Here is a 19,745-nt window from a genome sequence, read left to right on the forward strand (position 1 = left end):
ATGCTCACTAGCGCCGCATAGTGAGAGTATTCTAAACTAATCTATCACCGTTGGGTAGACCTCGACCTCTGGAGCAACTTTGCTGAAGACACCACCCTTCTAAACTGCCTTTATATTGAGATGCAGACATTGATAGGAAAAATGCGTGCTCGCTAGCGTCACCTAGTGGGTAAAATCGAAATTTTACTATACATCAAACAGCACTTGACCTCCTGGAGAACTTTACCAAAAACAGCGTTTTCCCAAATTATTAGACTTTAGAAATAGATCTATAATGTTAAGAAAGTTTCATTCTCATTAGCGCCGCCTTGTGGGAGAGTTCTGAATTAATTTGTTCGCCGTAGGGCAGAGCTCTCCCTGCCTATGAATATTGTCAAAGACAGACCCTTCCAAATGATCATGATCTCGAGATACATGATTTGAAAAAAAAATCACTAGCGCCTCCTGGCGGGTACATCCCACTTTAGTCTATCCATAATCGAGTAGCCTTTGACCTCCTCGAGAACTTTGTCGAAAACACCATCTTTCTAAGTTATTAGACTTTTGAGACATATCATCATCTACCGTATGCTGAAAGCTTCTACGCTCACTAGCGCCGCATAGTGAGAATATTCCAAACTAATCTGTTACCATTGGGTAATCCTCGACCTCTCGAGCAACTTTGCTGAAGACAGTACGACTCTATCTAATCACGACGTTGGGATATAGAATTGTTTTAACATGTGTTGAATATTTGCATTACCACCAGCGCCGCCTGGTGGGGCAATTGCGAGATATACTTTCTACCATCCAAAAGCTCAGGACTTTTTTAACAAATTCCCCGAAGACACCACCTTTCAAAATAATCAGTGTATTGATATATTTGACATTGAATCCATTTAATGATAGTCGAATTTACGACGAGAGGTTCAATTTATTTACTCTTTCTTCATAGGACCCCTGGCGGCAAAGTTTTCAACTAATTGGATACCCTATGACTCTAAGTTGTAGACCCAAGTGAGTACAACAACTTTGCCAAAGAAAGTATAGCGCTACATGCTGACGCGGACGAAATAATCGGTCACAGCCCCAATGTGGGCTATTCATATGCCGCTCTTCACGCATGTCAACTCCGAAAATACCCATATGGACGGGGTTATAGCGAATTTCAATAAACCGGAAATCGCCATACCGGATTTCAAAATGGCACTAAACATCGTGCTCCGGCACCCAGTCTTCTAGATTATTCCAAAATTACCCATATTCTCGAGATGCGGGCTACAAGCAGTCATTGTTCAAAAATCTAAAAAAAACTAATTGATACCGAATAATTCAATTATTGCTTCAAACTCTGCTTGGTTGCCATGAAAATCAATTTCTTCCGTCTACAGCTACAGATTCCCTACCAAGAAAACATGTTCAGGAATCAGAACATATTGGCTTAAATGGCACGTTCCCCGTATGTGGTCGGGAATTTGTGCCTTGCCGTGTGTTTGCATCATTTCCTGAGCGGAAGGAAAGGACAAGAAGGTGTGGGGAAGTAGAACAATGACAGCACAAAAACAAAAACAAACTACAGGTAAGTTAAACTCACAAGTAGTTCAACTCGCCTGCGAGTAAGCCTAAAGCTCTTTACTGCATTGGATAAGAAACTTTAGTGTGAGTTCAGTCGTCCAAACATGGTTTTCGTCTATATAAGGACGGCCGAAAACTCGAAATTACAAAGATCACATGAAAACGACTCAGCGCGTTGAATAATTGCCATGTGATAATTGCGTTTGCAGTGGCCGGTTAAAACTCGGGTTAGCATGCCACAGTGGAACTTCGAAAAATGTAGGAGATTTTTCGAAATCACTGAACCTGAACCGTCAATTGCTGAACCTGCCCCGGCCAATTCGTCAGCCCATTCAATTTCACTAATACCGGAATATCCGGGCACCCGGACAAGGTAGATAGTGTTGACAATGCTTAGTTCTTCGATTTAGTTTCGCCACCCGATCACTAGCTTGGACCGTGATTTGTCTGAGCTAAGGGCCTTGATTGCAGCCTGACTATCAGAGCAGAAGGCTATAACTCTGCCGGACAAACTCAGTTGAAGGGCCGATTGTACCCCGCACATAATCGCAAAGATTTCTGCTTGGAATACAGTACAGTATCTACCTAGTGAGTGAGATAGTTCCAATTTCATTTCACGACAGTAGACACCAGCACCAGTACGTCCCTCCATCAGAGAACCATCAGTGTAACAGACCACATGCGTTTGTTCTTGTCTTTCCATATAGCCAGACAACCACTCCTCTCGAGAGTGAAACTTCACATGGAATGTCCTGTAAGGAAAACAACATGTGAGTGTAATTTCGCTGGAAGCAAGAATATCTTCACCCTATGTAACCATTTGTGACCACAATCATGTATGACTGGTAGCAAGATAAACATGGTTACTGTTCCAAAGCCCAGTAACCTGCAGTCTGTATGCACATGATAGTGCTTCTTGTTTGAGGTGTATATGTAATGGTTTGATATTTAGAAGTGCCTCAAGAGCTGCAGTCGGAGTTGTGCTAAAAGCACCAGTCAACGCCATGAGCGCCATTCTTTGCAGATGGTTTAGCTTTGACTGGACTGTCATCACCTCTGCCCTCTGCCACCACACAAGGCATCTGTATGACAGTATTGGACGTACAATTGTCGTGTAAATCCAATAGATGTATTTAGGTTTGAGACCCCAGGTCTTTCCAAAAGTTCGTCTGCACTGACCGAAGGTCATGCACGCTTTCTTGACTCTGAACTCAATGTGAGCAGACCAACTCAGTTTGGAATCCAATATAACTCCAACGAATTTGACTTGATCTGCACACAGTAGCTCAGAATCAGAGACCTGCAAGGGACGAACCCCGGTTGCTATTCGCTTCTTCGTGAAAAGAACCATAGAAGTTTTGCTTGGGTTAACTGATAATTTAACTTGTCGACATAACTGTTCGACAGCCCTTAATGCCTGTTGCATTAGCTCAAAGTTTGTTCCGATGCAGAATGGTAATCGTCAGCAAACCCGTAGGTTGGAAATCCAAGCTCACTGAGTTTCTTCAACAAGCCGTCGGCTACCAAGTTCCATAACAAAGGTGACAGAACGCCACCCTGAGAACAACCGGTGCAGTGACGAGCAATGAATACGGTTATTAAGCATTGCGTTTATCCAACCCGAGATACATGCAAATATCCCATGACCACGCGTCGCTTCCAGAATAGACTGGAAGGATACATTGTGAAAAGTACCCTCAACATCTCGGAATACACCCAAGCTAGATTGCTTGAGCGAGAAGGCATTTTCAATGTTGTAAACAACATCATGAAGCAGAGTGATCATGGATTTCCCACACGGATATGCATGTTGCATTTTGTGCAATGGTTATTCAACTAAACTAACGTTCCTGATGTTTTGATCGATTATCCGTTCCAAAGCTTTCAGAAAAAAAGAACATAAGCTAATAGGCCTAAAACTCTTGGCTTCTTAATAGCTTGAGTGCACCCCTTTGGAAATAAATCTAACAAATATTTCTCGCCATGCTTTCGGGATATACCCGGTAGCAAGACTGGAAAGCATAATCTTTTTCAAGACATGTTTAAGAATGTTACATCCCTTTTGCAGTAGCACGGGAAGTATTCCATCTTTTCCGGGTGATTTGTATGGAGCAAAGCTGTCAACGGCCCACTTGATCGATTCAGTGGAAACCAACGTTCGTGCTAACACCCATGAGTCCGAATCACCAGAATGAGATCTGTGAACATTATTCAGCTCCAGCGAATACAACCTGTGTCGAAGAGACAATTAAGAACATTTTTTTCGTCCGTCACATAAACACCATCCTGTTTTCGTAATGTAAAAACGTGATTATTCCAGAATTCATGGCACTTTATTCACGATTTTTGGGACACTTTTTATCCGTGCACGGTTCAAAAACAAACAACGCGCCGATTCTAAATATGCAGAATGTTATAGTTGAATCCAAATGAAAAGAAAGCACAGAACGTTGGATGCACCAATATATCGCCATTCCTTTTTCTTGAACAAATTTTAATTTCAATTAAATTACAGGGTTCAAGAGCATGCAATATAATTCGCGAATGAATTTGTATCTATCGCAACTATCTTCGCATCCTTCCCATTAAAACATAATCTATTGAAAGTCATTTAACAGTAACAGAATTTGAAAACCAAGTACAACACCATGCTCTCTGTTAAAATTTTAAACTCTTCTATTATTTCAATTAATCAATTATATCACTAGCTGACTTACACTGTTAAACTAATGTATCTAGCAAAAATAGGCTGTCTGTCCAGAAAATATATTCTAAACGTATAGATTCATATTGAGGACTGCGATGAGGAAGCCCACGCCCGCCAAAAGAAATATTCACGTTCTTATTTATTTATTGTCGTCAAACAAGAGTAGACCGTTTTGTTACAACGATAAAATATAGTATACACTTAAAACATAAAATACTAATAACTAAACTAAACACTATCTGGTTTACATAGCACTACTTTAGGATGTTCTTTATAAGCGCATAGAATTGAAATATTTTTTTAATTTGCTTTTTGTCATTGTTAAGTCAATAGCTTCGCAGTGCTTGTTGTAAGTTGCCATCATCTGATTTAATGGTCCAAACTTGGCATAATTTGTACGATAATTGTTTGTTATAAATGTATTTCGGATTCGTAACTGCCGGGAAGGTATATAAAAATTAAGTTTAGATAGAAGTTCGACTGAATCAATACGACACGAAATTATATCGTTTAGAAATGAAACCATTGCATATTCTCGGCGCTCTTTTAGTGTTCGGATGTTAATGAGCATACAGCGAGCTTTATAAGATGGGAGAGGAAATCGTGTCCAACCTATTTTGCGAAGTGCAAACAATAAAAATTGCCTTTGTACTGATTCTATTCTTTCTTCATGTGTGATTGAGAAAGGTGACCAAACTATGCTACAATATTCCAGTATTGACCTTACATACGAGATGTATAATGATTTAATTGTATATGGATCATTGAAATTGTAACTAAAACGCTTTATAAATCCAAGCATGTTATTTGCTCTATTGATGATTGTGTTGTAATGGTCAATGAATGTTAATTTTGAATCTAGAATGACTCCCAAATCTTTAACTCTTTCGCACTTTTGTACCACTTGATTTCCTAGAGTGATTGAAATGTCAGGTGAATTTCGTTTCCTACTGAAAGTTATTGCATTACATTTTTTTTACGTTTACTTGCAGAAGGCTTTTGTTACACCAGAGGTAAAACATATGTATTTCTTCCTGTAATATCTTTATGTCTTGTTCGTTCCTAATTTCTAAAAAGAGCTTCATGTCGTCGGCATAGATAAGAACTTTTATGTTTTTGAGAATGTATGATATGTCGTTTACGAATAAAATGAACAAAAGAGGGCCTAGATGGGAGCCTTGAGGAACTCCTGATGTGACTTGAATGGGATTCGATTTCTTCCCTTTAAATCTAACTATTTGTTGACGGTTAGTTAAATATGATTTGAGCCATTTGAGAAGACCTGATTCAATTCCTATTTTTTTCAGTTTGAATAATAGCAAGGGTATGTCGATACGATCAAATGCCTTGCTAAAGTCCGTGTAAAGAGCTTCAGTGTAGTTTCCATTCTCCATTGCAATCAATGAGTAGTTAACGAATTCTAGTAAATTTGTATTAGTTGAACGTCCTTTGAAGAACCCATGCTGCATGTTAGTAATTCTGTTTTTGATTTGATTGAATAGTTTTTCGTTAACGATTGCTTCAAAGAGTTTAGGCATACATGACATAATGGCAATTCCACGGTAGTTACATATGTCAGATTTTTTGCCACTTTTAAAAATGGGTACCAGGTACGAGCTTTTCCATAAATTGGGGAAAATGCCAGATTCAAGCGACATGTTAAAAAGCCAAAACAGAGGAGCTGTGAGTTCCAACGCTAAGTTCTTCATAAATACGGGTGGGATCCCGTCAGGTCCAGAACCTTTGGAGGCATCTAGTTTGTTTAGAGCCTCCATAATATCTTGCACACTGACATCTACATTCTACATTGGACTGTCCAGAAAAATAACGAATTTTTGAAAACTCGATAGGCCCACCCCTGAGCACAGTGGATCCACTCCATACAAAAGCTGGACAAAACCTCAAAACTAGTTTAAAATGACTGAAAATATCATCTAACCCAAGTAACAATTGAAGTTTTATAGCACACTACAAGTGCAATCGAAGTTTTAAGAGCGGCTTCAAGAGCGCCATAAAATTACAATTGTTACTAGGGTAGGGTAATTTTGGTGCGCTGAGCTCGATTTTGATTAAATTAGGACGCTAAAATGAAAATTAAACAGCCTAGGGTGGCTCCAAAAGTTTGTTTTTTTTTTTTTAATTTTCGCAAAAGTGAATATTATTAACTTTTCAAAACAGATACTTCGTAAGTCAACTGACACATTTTGGTTTCCTAGGGTAGTCCTTAGTAACGATTTAGCTAGGGTGGTTCCAATCAATCGAAATCTGGTGAATAAATATGATGTATTTTTATACATTTGTTTGTAGATGTTCAGTCCAATCTGAATAGCATCGTTAAAATCATCGTAAAGCTTCATAGCTCCTTAAGAGATAATCCTGATATACTGATTTAAGCAGTTAGGATAGTTATAAAAGATAGCAAAGATAGATAGCCTGCTTAAGGTGTTTGATAGAATGCCTTAAATTCTTGATTATTTATTGCTATGAGGGATTCCATGAGAAACCGGCCGACCGCAAAATATGACCATCGTCGATTCGAACGAAACTTTGCAGGTGTGTTCGCTATATGAATCTCCATGATATTCTCTGGCAATTGGAATATTTTGATACAAGAGTAATTTTTCAAAAGGGCGCAAACGTTTCTACGTGCATTAATTTCAAATTTTTTTTGTTCGTTTACTGTATTTTATACAGAAAAACTATCTGAGAACGAGTAACAGGGAATGAATACTTCTGTCCGAAAAAAATATACACTGAAAAAAATGTTGTGTCATTTTTCAAAAAAACAAAAATTTATGATAAAAATTTAAATTGCGAAAAACCCATTTTTTAACTCTTTTTATATTTTGTTACCAAAAACCTAAAGAGAAAAAAACATTTTGATTGTGATTGCATGATGGAGAAAAAATCGGTAAAAAAGTTTTTCTAACAATAACTTCGTACATGTTTTTAAATTTCATACTAATTGACATACAAAATTGTAATTTTATTACAGAATATAATTCTAAGCACCATTTAAAATCAAAATGCATTTAACAAAAATCTTCCAAAATGCGATTGTTTTCGAGATATTTGAAATTCTGGTACTTCAAAAACAATTAATTCGTGTATTTATGCTCTTTTTAAAAGTTATTCGCATTACCCCATCAAAAAATGTCAAAAATTTAATGTTTATCGTTTTAAAGACGTAAAAACAACCTTTTTAGTGTATTTGGATCATGGGGAAGCTTTCAATAAAAAAGTTTTCCTAACAACAACTTTTGACATTTTTTATAATTCTTACTATTTGCAGTCAAAAATACTATTTTCTATTTGAATATGATTCTAAACACCATTTTAAATCGAAATGCTCTTAACAAAAATTTTCTAAAATGTAGTAGTTCTCGAGATATTTTAACTTTTGTTTTAACAACACAATTATTTTGTTTTATTACGACCTTTTCATAAGTTAGTCGCGTTTCTCCATCAACAATAATAGGCGAAAAAGGCCCGTAAACTTTCGTGCAACTTTCTTTTTGACATCAAGGCGATATTGTAAACCATTTGAAAGTTACATGAAAGCAACCAAAATATATTTCAACCATAGGGTCTGTTGATTAAACTATATAGCTGAATCATGTGTTGGTTGTTTTCATGTAGCTTTAAAATGTTTCACAATATCGCCTTGATGTCAAAAAAAAAATGCAGGAAAGCTTACGAGCCTTTTGAAAAACCTATTATTGTTGATGGAGAAACGCGACTAACTTATGAAAAGGTCGTAATAAAACAAAATAATTGTGTTGTTAAAACAAAAGTTAAAATATCTCGAGAACTACTACATTTTAGAAAATTTTTGTTAAGAGCATTTCGATTTAAAATGGCGTTTAGAATCATATTCAAAAAGAAAATTGTATTTTTGACTGCAAATAGTAAGAATTATAAAAAAATGTCAAAAGTTGTTGTTAGGAAAACTTTTTTATTGAAAGCTTCTCCATGATCCAAATACACTAAGAAGGTTGCTTATACGTCTTTAAAACGATAAACATTAAATTTTTGACATTTTTGATGGGGTAACGCGAATAACTTTTAAAAAGAGCATAATTACACGAATTAATTGTTATTGAAGTAGCAAAATTTCAAATATCTCGAAAATTATCGCATTTTGGAAGATTTTTGTCAAATGCATTTTGCTTTTAAATGGTGCTTAGAAATATATTCTGTAATAGAATTACAATTTTGTATGTCTATTAGTATGAAATTTAAAAACATGTACGAAGTTATTGTTAGGAAAACTTTTTAACCGATTTTTTCTCCATCATGCAATCACATTCAAAATGTTTCTTTTCTCTTTAGGTTTTCGGTAACAAAATATAAAAAATTTAAAAAAAATGGGTTTTTTCGCAATTTAAATTTTTATCATAAATTTTTGTTTTTTTTTTTTTGAAAAATGACACAACATTTTTTTTCAGTGTATATTTTTTTCAGACAGAAGTATTCATTCCCTGTAACTCGTTCTCAGATAAATTTGCTGTATAAAATACAATGATCGACCAAAAAAATGGAAATTCATACACGTAGAAACGTTTACGCCCTTTTGAAAAGTTGCTCTTGAGTCTAAATAATCTTATTACCTGTGGAAAATATTTAGTCTTGCATGACGGTGAAACGTGTAAAGTTTCATTGGAATCTAAGATGGTCGGTCACGATTTTAAAGATTTTCGGACGGATCTTTGTGGAATTCCTCTATAGTTATCGCCAAAGCTATTAAAAGTTGACAGATTTATTTGATTTTGATGAAGATCTAAAATCATGCCCTACTTTGCTCTATAAACATTTGCTCATACGATGCATACTGCAGCTAAGCCGCTTAAAACTTTTCAATTGATTTTCAATTCCAATGATGATATGAATATCTCTTCTTATGGGTACTTACTTGGTTTTTCGTACAAAAATATCCTTAGCATACTTTGCACTGTTTGTGTATGCTTTGAAATAGAGGCGTGAGCGTTTTTGCATGAAACTCTCGTCAATTTGGAAGTGAATTTTTGAGGGAATTTTTGAATTTGATTGTTTTTTTTTAATTTGTTTATTTGATAAGGCACGTATGCGTTAGCTTAAAGGTGCCATTTTTTCATTGTTTTACATTTTGAATTTCTTAAAACTAGGGGGTTACACATTTCAATATTATTTTGTTTTATATAATGAAACTAAAAAAAAACTTTACAGCTAACTTATACATATAAAAGAGGGTATAATATAATATTCGTAAGATTTGGGGGACGGGTCATTTTGTGTGTTCTTTGTATAGTAATTCACTTTATGATTTTTAGAAGGGAGATTGTAGGAGAAATTAATTATTAACTAAGCGGAACATTTTACAAGCTTATTAACTAGAAATAACTAGAAAGAGTGGTTCAAGATTAAGGGGAATTAATTAGGGCTATTTTAAAGTAGTGGTACTGTTGGGCATTTCTTAACGAGATTAAATATTGATCAACTAAAACTAAGCACTTAAGTTTTGGGAATATATTCAAGGGGAGAAGGGGATGAAGTCATACATCTGTGTATCAGAGACATGGGAGGGAGAGCGGACAAGGCTGAAGGGGGGGGGGGGGGGGGTGAGATATAAACTTTCAGTTTCCGGCATCAGGAATTAACGGCCAGGATTACAGATTCGAACGGATGTATCAAGTATTGGGACGCCGGGCGGTTTTCCTCGAGCCGGCAGGGGTTCCTCCAGACGATTTCGTAGTACGGCTCAGATACGGATCGGGAACACACCGCGCTGCGTGTGTGATGTTGTACTGTAGATCTCGTGTTGTTGGTTCATTCGACAGATGTTTTGTCTCGTCTTGGAGTCGTATCAAACCATCGTTGGGGTACGGTAGGCGGAAGAGGGCACTTCTGGGAATGATAAGAGAAAAGATAGGGGCATTTAAATTTGGATATTGATGGTTTTGAGGATATATATATTTTGTATATAAGGGACATGTAGAGAATATCGCGGCTTGCTAGTACATCTCGAACCGGGACATTGGGTGAGCTTCTTAGGGCCCGAAGGGAATCGAATAGTTGAGATCTAGCAGAACAGTACTCGGCGCATGCCCAGACAACATGTTCGATTTCGTGATAACCGTTGCCACAAGCGCAGATACCGCTATCCACGAGCCCAATACGCCGGAGATGTGCGTCCAGCGTGTAGTGATTGGACATGAGCCGAGACATCACGCGAATGAAATCCCGACCCACATCCATCCCTCTGAACCAAGGTTTCGTCGATACCTTAGGGATTATCGAATGTAGCCACCTTCCCAGTTCACCATTGCTCCATGAAGTTTGCCAACTTTCGAGGGTTCTCTGATGAGTAATACTGAAAAATTCGCTGAAGCTAATTGGTCTTTCATATATGTCACCTTGTAAAGCGCCCGCCTTAGCTAAAGAGTCCGCTTCTTCATTACCTGGAATGGAGCAATGCGAGGGAACCCAAACTAAGGTAATCTTGTACGATCTTACAGACAAAGCACGCAGGCGCTTCCAGATTTTCCCCAGAAAATATGGAATGTGCTTTCTAGGTTTCATTGAACGGAGAGCCTCGATTGAGCTGAGGCTATCCGAGACAATAAAGTAATGATCGGTAGGCAAAGTATCAATGATCCCAAGGGTATACTGAATAGCAGCAAGTTCTGCGACGTAAACTGAAGCAGGATCATTGAGTTTGAATGAGGCGGTGAGGTTTTGATTGAATATGCCGAAGCCAGTGGAGCCGTCGAGGCTTGACCCGTCGGTGTAAAACATCTTGTTGCAGTCGACTTCTCGAAATTTACTATGAAAGATGCTTGGGATCACTTGCGGACGTATGTGATCCGGGATTCCACGAATCTCGTTTTTCATGGATGTGTCGAAGAATACAGTTGAATCAGAAGCATGAAAGAGATTGACACGGTTGGGATAGTATGAAGAAGGATTGATATTTTGTGCCATGTAATCGAAGTACAAGGACATAAATCGGGTTTGAGAATTGAGCTCGACAAGCCTTTCGAAATTTGCAATTACTAACGGGTTCAAAATATCGCATCGGATGAGCAATCGATATGAGAGTTCCCAAAATCGATTTTTCAGCGGAAGGACGCCAGCCAGCACTTCTAAACTCATCGTATGTGTCGAGTGCATGCAACCCAAAGCAATACGCAAACAACAATATTGGATTCGCTCTAGTTTGATGAAATGTATGTTCGCAGCGAGCGGAAACAGAAACTCCCGTACTCCATTACCGACAATATTGTTGTTTGGTACAGCCTGATCAGGTCTCCTGGGTGGGCACCCCACCATGTTCCGGTTATTGTACGGAGAAAGTTGATCCTTTGCTGGCACTTCTGTTTCAGATACCTAATGTGACATCCCCAGGTTCCTTTAGAGTCGAACCAGACCCCGAGATATTTGAAAGTTGAAACCTGAGCAATAGTTTGACCCATTAATTGAAGCTGTAGTTGCGCTGGTTCACGCTTCCTTGAAAATACGACTAGCTCAGTTTTCTCCGTGGAGAACTCGATACCTAGCTGGAGAGCCCAGGCAGACAAATTGTCCAAGGTATCTTGCAATGGTCCTTGCAGATCGACGGCTTTGGGACCTGTAATAGAGACCACACCGTCATCTGCAAGCTGCCTTAGCGTGCAGGAATTGACAAGACATTCGTCAATGTCATTCACGTAAAGTTATAGAGAAGGGGGCTTAGACATGAGCCCTGGGGAAGACCCATGTAGCTAATTCGTGATGTCGATAAATCACCATGCGAAAAATGCATATGTTTTTCAGACAGTAAGTTTAGCAAAAAGTTGTTTAGAGTCGGTGAAAGACCATGCTGGTGCAGCTTCTCAGAAAGAATTTTGATAGAAACTGAGTCAAAAGCCCCCTTTATATCTAGGAAAACTGATGCCATCTGCTCTTTGCTAGCATAAGCCATTTGAATTTCTGTTGAGAGCAACGCAAGACAATCGTTCGTCCCTTTGCCTTTGCGGAAACCAAATTGTGTATCTGACAGTAAGCCATTTGCTTCAACCCAATTATCGAGGCGAAACAAGATCATTTTCTCGAACAACTTTCGGATACAGGACAGCATCGCAATCGGTCGATACGAGTTGTGGTCGGAGGCTGGTTTTCCTGGTTTTTGAATGGCAATGACCTTCACTTGCCTCCAGTCATGAGGGACAATATTACCCTCAAGAAACTTATTAAATAAATTCAACAAGCGTCTCTTGGCAGAGTCTGGCAGATTCTTTAACAAGTTAAATTTGATTCTGTCTGGCCCTGGGGCTTTATTGTTACATGATAAGAGAGCAAGTGAGAACTCCACCATCGAAAACGGTGTTTCGTTCGCGTTATTGTGAGGGGACGCGGCGCGGTAAATCTTCTGTGCCGGGGCGGAATCCGGACAAACCTTCTTGGCAAAATCGAATATCCAACGGTTTGAATATTCCACGCTCTCATTAGTACTGTTTCGGTTTCGTAAGCGTCGGGCCGTACTCCAAAGAGTGCTCATCGATGTTTCTCTTGTTAGTCCATCGACGAACCGGCGCCAGTAGCTACGTTTTTTGGCTTTTATCAAACTCTTCATGCGCGTTTCCGCCATCGCGTACTGTCGGTAGCTAGCTGGCAGCCCGTCGTCCCGGAAGGTCTTATACGCAGCGGCCTTCTCCGCGTACACGTCTGAGCACTCTTTGTCCCACCATGGATTGGGAGGACTCCCGCGTGAATTCGCGTCTGGTACGCGTTTAGTCTGAGCTTGAATCGCGGTATCGAGAATCAAGCCAGCCAGGAACCCGTACTCTTCCTCCGGAGGAAGCTCTTGTGTCGATTCTACTTTTTCGGATATCGCGGACGCGTAGCTCTTCCAATCAATATTTCGTGTGAGGTCATACGAAACATTGATTGTATTCGGTGGCCCTGAACCGTTAGCAATATTAATTACGATTGGCAGATGGTCGCTGCCGTGGGGATCAGAAACTACCTTCCACATGCAATCTAACCGCAGCGATGTCGAGCAGAGGGACAGGTCTAAGGCGCTCGGACGCGCTGGAGGGGCAGGAATCCGTGTCATTTCACCCGTATTCAAAATGGTCATATTGAAGTTGTCGCAAAGCTCATGGAGTAGGGTAGATCGATTATCGTCATGAAGGCAACCCCATGCCGTGCCGTGGGAGTTGAAGTCACCTAAAACTAGCCTCGGTGCGGGGAGGAGTTCCGCAATATCGCAAAGCCGTCGGTGGCTAACTGAGGCTCTAGGGGGGATGTAGGTGGAAGCAATGCAAAGGTCTTTGCCTTTAATTCTGGTTTGGCAAGCGACAACTTCAATGCCTGGTGTCGAGGGGAGGTCGATCCGATTGAAAGGATAGCACTTTTTGATCCCCAAAAGTACTCCTCCGTAAGAGTCTTCTCGATCCAAGCGAATAATATTAAAATCGTGAAAGTGTAGGGTTATTTCTGAAGTGAGCCATGTTTCGCATAGGGCAAATGCATCGCATTTCAAATTATTTAGTAAGATTTTAAACGAATCGATTTTCGGGATAATGCTTCTGCAATTCCACTGTAGAACAGTGATTAAATCCTTGACCTCGTTCGATGAATTAGCCATCGAAGGATACAATCGCTGAAAGGAGGGGCCATTTCGCAGTGAACTGCATCAAGAATGTTTTTACTGCGGGGAGAAAGCTTATCAAGATACTTTTAAGGGGGTCAGAAATGTTTAACGCTGTAAGAATACGGTCCACAATGTCAGAGAAATGTATTAAGCCAGCACTGTTTTCTTTCTCTGGCTGAGATATGGGAACACTTGGGGTTTTTGATGTTCCTGGAAGTGCTGGGAACTCCTTTTCTGAGCTCAGGTTACTGAGACCGGGAGCGACTTGCTTCGGTTTTGCACCAGTACTTCCTTGAGTAGTTATTTTAGGGGGACCATGAAGAGACACCTTCTGGCCTTTACGACGAAGCTTGGAAGAGGAAATGTTCTTCCTTTTTCTACTACTTCTAGGCACAGCAGAAGATGTTCCCTCCTGGGGTTCATCACAGTCGCCTTCGTCAGTAGACAAGTTGGTAAAGATGTTCGTAGAGACAGGTGGCGTAGCTATCTTAAGCATTTCTGCAAAAGATCGCTTAGAGCGTCCCTGAAGGGAACGCTTAAGATTTTCCTCGCGCTGTTTGTACGCGGGACATGAAGGGAGATCATGTGGGTTTCCCCCACAGTAGAGACACTTTTCGACATCTCTACCACAGGAATCATCCGCATGATTCCCACCGCATTTCCCACAGCGGGCTTTATTGCTACAATGGGAGGCTGTGTGTCCCAATTGTTTGCAATTAGTACAGTTCATGACCCGCGGCATAAAGAGGCGAACAGGTAGACGAACCTTGTCAAAGAGGAGGTAATTGGGCAGGGCAGAGCCGGCGAAGGTCACCCGATAAGAGTCTGAGTTGACGTATATTTTCTTGCCGTCAGCTGCGACTGATGCTGAATGCAAACGTTTGCATTCCAGTATCTTCACTGGCTTAAGCATGGGGTCTTTGAAACAGCCGGTCCCATATTTTAGCAGGTCCTCGCAATTCAGACTCGAATCGGAAACGACCCCACTGACTTCAACCCTGCTAGCTGGAATATAAACCCGTAAAGGGCTCGTAGCCAGCAATATCGTTTGCCTGAGTAGAACTGTTAACCACCACCCGAAGATTATCAGGGCGAATTTTCGATATTTCTGTCACGGCCGAATACCGATCCGTCAGAACTCGAGAAATCTGCAACAGATTCAAACACTTTTTTTCTTTGGTCCGGAAGAAGATCACAAATGGCCCGGTGGCCGAGCTCGGATATACCTTGAGCCGGGGAGCCGATTTTATTTCGACGTCCATCTCACCTTGAGATGAACCGCCGTCAGGGGAAGTCATTTTTGCACGGGCCTATTGCCCAGTGCACGTTATTAAGACAACCAAGAAGGGGAAACGAAAACTAATACTTAGCTTGTGTATGTAACGGTATCCAGACGACTTACTAAAAGAACACTGCTTCACTTCACTGACCGGCTAACGGTACTCAGAAACAGAAACACAAAAGAAGGGAAAAATAATGAAACCTCAACTAGGCGTAGAGTGTGCCAATAACCTTGAACGCGGATTAACACTATTTGTCGCTATAGAGTGTACGGACCGATGACAAAAGACTTCTATTTTGACTGAGTGCTCGATAACGAATGATGAATTTGATTGTTGATTGTGATAGATTCAATAGGGAGTTTGCATTTGAAACTAAATGTTGCATCACTGGCCAATACCTAAAAATCGAGTAGAAAACACTTCACACACTCACGCGTTTACCTTACATCGGTCATCAATAACGACCAATACCTAACAAAGAAATAGGATTAGGATTCATGGAAAGATATAATAATAGTTGCAATTAGTTTGCATCGTTGGCTTCTATTTATTTAAATTTTATATACTGCAAATAACTGTGAAAATGCAAAAACACGAGCCATAGTTGCAAGACGGATAAGGTATACTTATATTTGTATCAAGGAAATCGCCCCAAGCCCTGAATTCACAGGTAGTGTTCAGAAAAAGACATCCACCGGTGAATAATAATGCAAAACTTCATGAAATTAAAAAATACCATGCGTCTCCATAATTAAACTAATTTTACAAATGACCAAATATCAACCTTCGGCGCAAAACGGCGCAAGATGATATAATTTTTGGAGACTCGAAAAAATTCTACGTCAGTTGTACTAGATGAGATCCTTCAATACGCTTTTACCGATAAAGAGATGACACGCTCAATGTAAATAAGTACGCGTCGAACAACATAGTTATATTGACTTCATTGGTAACTTTTTAAATACTCATTATTTCACAAATCGAAATACACCGTTGAATTCCTAAGATGATTTTCTATTAGAAACGCCTATATGTGTTGTTAAAATATTATTTTAGTACCTATTTAAGCGAGATGAAATAGAATGAACAAACAATTTTTGCCACTCAAATTCTTGCAGATTTACAAGCCCTTGCCCGGTTCAAAAAATGTAGCACTTATATTTTTCAATCGATTGACTCAAAACTTTGGCGAATACAGCTTTAGGTATAGTACATTCGGGAGAAAATATAAAATATAAAAATCGACATTAATTTTTGGGGGTTTTGTCCAGCTAGGCCCCACTGTGCGGAGTCGATTCCTAGTACCAGGAGTCCTTACTCCAAATTAAAAGCAAATCGGAGAAGTCTAGCCACCGGACCAACGTCCTTGAAGTTTGTATGGGATTATTCGACAATTTACATGGAGAAAACCCACTAGCGCGCATTTTCACCGGTAGGTGTCACTGTATGCATCGTATTATCACGGCAATTGAAAATAAGAAAAATAATTTAATTATCTACAACTTTGTCGAAGACTGCTAGTCAATCTAGATTTGTTACAAGAAGCAGGGCCGGCGTTACACTTTTAACACGTGTGGGTAGTAAGCATAGGGTGAGCGTAATAGAATAGGGATTTGTCTCATTTTCGCAATACACACACTTGCATTACATTTACATTAAATCACTTGCAGTGTGTTTGTGTAAATGAAGTTGTTGTGCATCGATATTTTCAAATGTGTGCCCGAGATACATACGTGGCAGATTTCAAATTTATGAAAATGTCCAAAATTTCGAGTGGGTAGTACTACCCATACTACCCACGCTATCCGCCGGCCCTGACAAGAAGTTATTAAACTTTTAACGAAGTGATGTCTGAGTCACTTTTGCACGGGGCCTAGCACTGCATGGTTTTGTATCAATACTCGATTCCCACGAATTATACATTTTGGTGAAACAATGGTTAAAATTATCTGAATAGTATGATTGGAAGGATTGTAGTACATAATACGAGTTATGTTTTAGTTCGAAATTTTTAGACTCACCTGTGACCGCATAGAGGGCGCCAACACTAACTTTTCATAGAAGAGAATATCGAATTGTACGGAAGAATTACTGCAAAATGCCTGTTCTACAACTTGGTACAAGACATCTAATTTCTATGTCTCTCAGTTTAAAAGTTAGTGTTGGCACCATCTAAGCGGAAACAGGTGGAACTAAAATGTTCTGACCAAAACTTTAACCAGTATTCCACAAAAATGTTCAGTTCGTTAATAGTTTAATTACTTCCTTCCACAAATCCGGATTAACTAGCAGTCGTCGACAAAATTGTGGATAATTAAATTATTTTTCTTATTTTCACTTACAATGATAATACGATGCATACAGTGGCACCTAGGGGTGAAAATGCGACCTAGTGGGTTTTCTCCATGTAAATTGCCAAAAAATCTCATACAAACTTCAGAGACTTTGGTCCGGTAATTAGACTTGTCCGATTTGCTTCAAATTTCGAGAAAATACTCCTGGTGGTGCTAGAAATCGATTCAGAGGTGGGCCAATAGGAGTCATTTTTTCTTGTCATTCTATTCTACATCCATCATGAATTCAAATCAATTCAATACCACACCAGAGCAAGTTTCTTCTAACAATTTGCAAGTGGCATTTATTTACCAGTATCGTGAAACAAAAACCCGAATACCGACGGATCTGGCTAGAGTCTGCAAAAGACTTTCTATTAGGCGAAAATCCATCACTCGCAGCCGTCGAGAAAAAAAAAACCCATGAATCACCGAGAACTACATAAAAAATACGTGAAAATCTCCCTGACGCGTATCCAAATCCAAATGAGCTACCGGTTTAGTCCCACTTTTCCTTGTTCCCCGCAATTTAAATGCAAATTATGTACATAAGCTAGAGTAGTACCGCAATTTGAAGGAAGGAACGGAATAATAGACGAGGAAGTGCTCTCCGTTCGCTCGGAAAATGGGTGCCAGCCGTTATACACAACTTAATTTGACTCGCAAAGTTGACTATACGAGGGCCTCTCAGGTGGCGAACAACAACCACCGGGACGAATCGGGAGGAGCTGCGGTGTGTGGCCCCCACACTTCTCAAGCTGCTTTGTGAACTTTCATTCAACAACATTTCAAATAATAATGAAAAAAGCAACAACCACTCACCTCGTACCAGCGTCAAGATACCCAGCGGCATCACCGACAGAGCCACCATCAGGTCGGTGATGGCCAGCGACATCAGGAAATAGTTGGTCACATTCTGCAGCCGGCGTTCCCACACAATGGCTAAACATACCAAAATATTACCGGCGGCGGTGCCGAACACTAGCACAATGGCCAGCAAGGCCCAGTAGTTGTTGAGGGCCATCAGCTGTTCCGGTGCTTCGTCCTCACCCTCGGCAGCATCGGAACCGTCACCGTCAGTTACCGTTTCACCGAAGACCGTTTCGACCACCGACGTGAGGTTCAACCGGCGGGGATAGTACCCGTAGCCACTGGTTCGATTATCACTGGCGGCCTGATTAGCAAATTTGAAGTAATTGATTGGCTTCGTCGCGGACCACAGCCACATTTCCACCGGGTCGCTGTACAACTGTTTGCTCAACATGCTGGTACGCATTCCACTCCCGTCGGCGTACCGTGGTTCAACGATAATAATCACTTGTTGATGAGCTTCCTGCGACCGAATAAAGTTTCCTAATTACTGTTAGGCTGTTGCGCGCGGAGTCTGAAAAAACAGGAAAAGGACACGAAACCGTATAAGAAGAGAAAGTCATTATAGGGAACTTGAGCTGGAGTGCTCCCGGCGATAGACAGACACGTCGAAAGGACGATATGGCAACTGATAGGCTTGTATCAATCGATTGACAGGGAAGGGAACGTGCAATTTGAGACCAATCGATTGCTTAGCTTCTGGTTGACACGAGTAATTTATTATTGATAATAACTATCACTCTGGCCGTCTGGTGCACCGGCGAAAGTTTCCTCCCCTTCACTCACATCGACATTGGCACTAGGATGTGGAATAGTAATTAGTTCTTATTTATAGCGGCACATTTTGGCCATTATTAAGTGATAGATCGTCGGCAGTTACTTTTGTGACACGTGAAGGTCTTTAAATGGGTTATTTCGGGATTCTTGTTGACCATAATAACATGATACTTATGGAGCTGTTTCTAAACTTGTTTGCTGACCTGTCAAGTGGAGGTAATTTGATTCTCTTCTCATTCTCAGGTTTTAATAAAATGGAAATGAACCTGATTATGATGTTAGAGTGATGAAGTAAAAAATCTACCTTCTACAAGATATTTGAGCCCCGGTTGAAAGGAGCAGCTTTTAACTCCGGTTCAAAACAGACATACGTTAAGATTGCTTCTAGCTCTTTTATTAAAAGACTAGACGCAGTTGTTCTATACTATTTCTCTCACAGAATTTTGGTTAAAACCATTCGTGCAGAAGGCCGGCGTCTACGACTCAATAGAATGTGGGAATCTACTTGACTAGCACACGCGTATCGCTCTAATTTTCTCCACAGTAAAATTTAATGGTTTGATAACTGAACCCTGTTTCGAATTTGTTACAATCTCATCAGAATACGA

General features: G+C 39.9%; 1 protein-coding gene across 9 annotated transcripts in view; it reads right to left on the reverse strand.

The window, feature by feature from the left end:
* The window catches only part of LOC131684319 (uncharacterized), a 350,826-nt gene that overhangs the window by 161,349 nt on the left and 169,732 nt on the right, over nt 1-19,745 (reverse strand). For all 9 annotated transcript variants that reach the window (XM_058967078.1, XM_058967079.1, XM_058967080.1 and 6 more), the window contains one exon: nt 18,313-18,874. In XM_058967078.1, coding sequence (XP_058823061.1) covers nt 18,313-18,766 — 454 coding nt within the window. In that variant the 5' untranslated portion in view covers nt 18,767-18,874. The remainder of the gene's footprint in view (nt 1-18,312; nt 18,875-19,745) is intronic.

This window comes from Topomyia yanbarensis, chromosome 2 (assembly GCF_030247195.1).
Source record: "Topomyia yanbarensis strain Yona2022 chromosome 2, ASM3024719v1, whole genome shotgun sequence".
Classification (NCBI taxonomy): domain Eukaryota; kingdom Metazoa; phylum Arthropoda; class Insecta; order Diptera; family Culicidae; genus Topomyia; species Topomyia yanbarensis.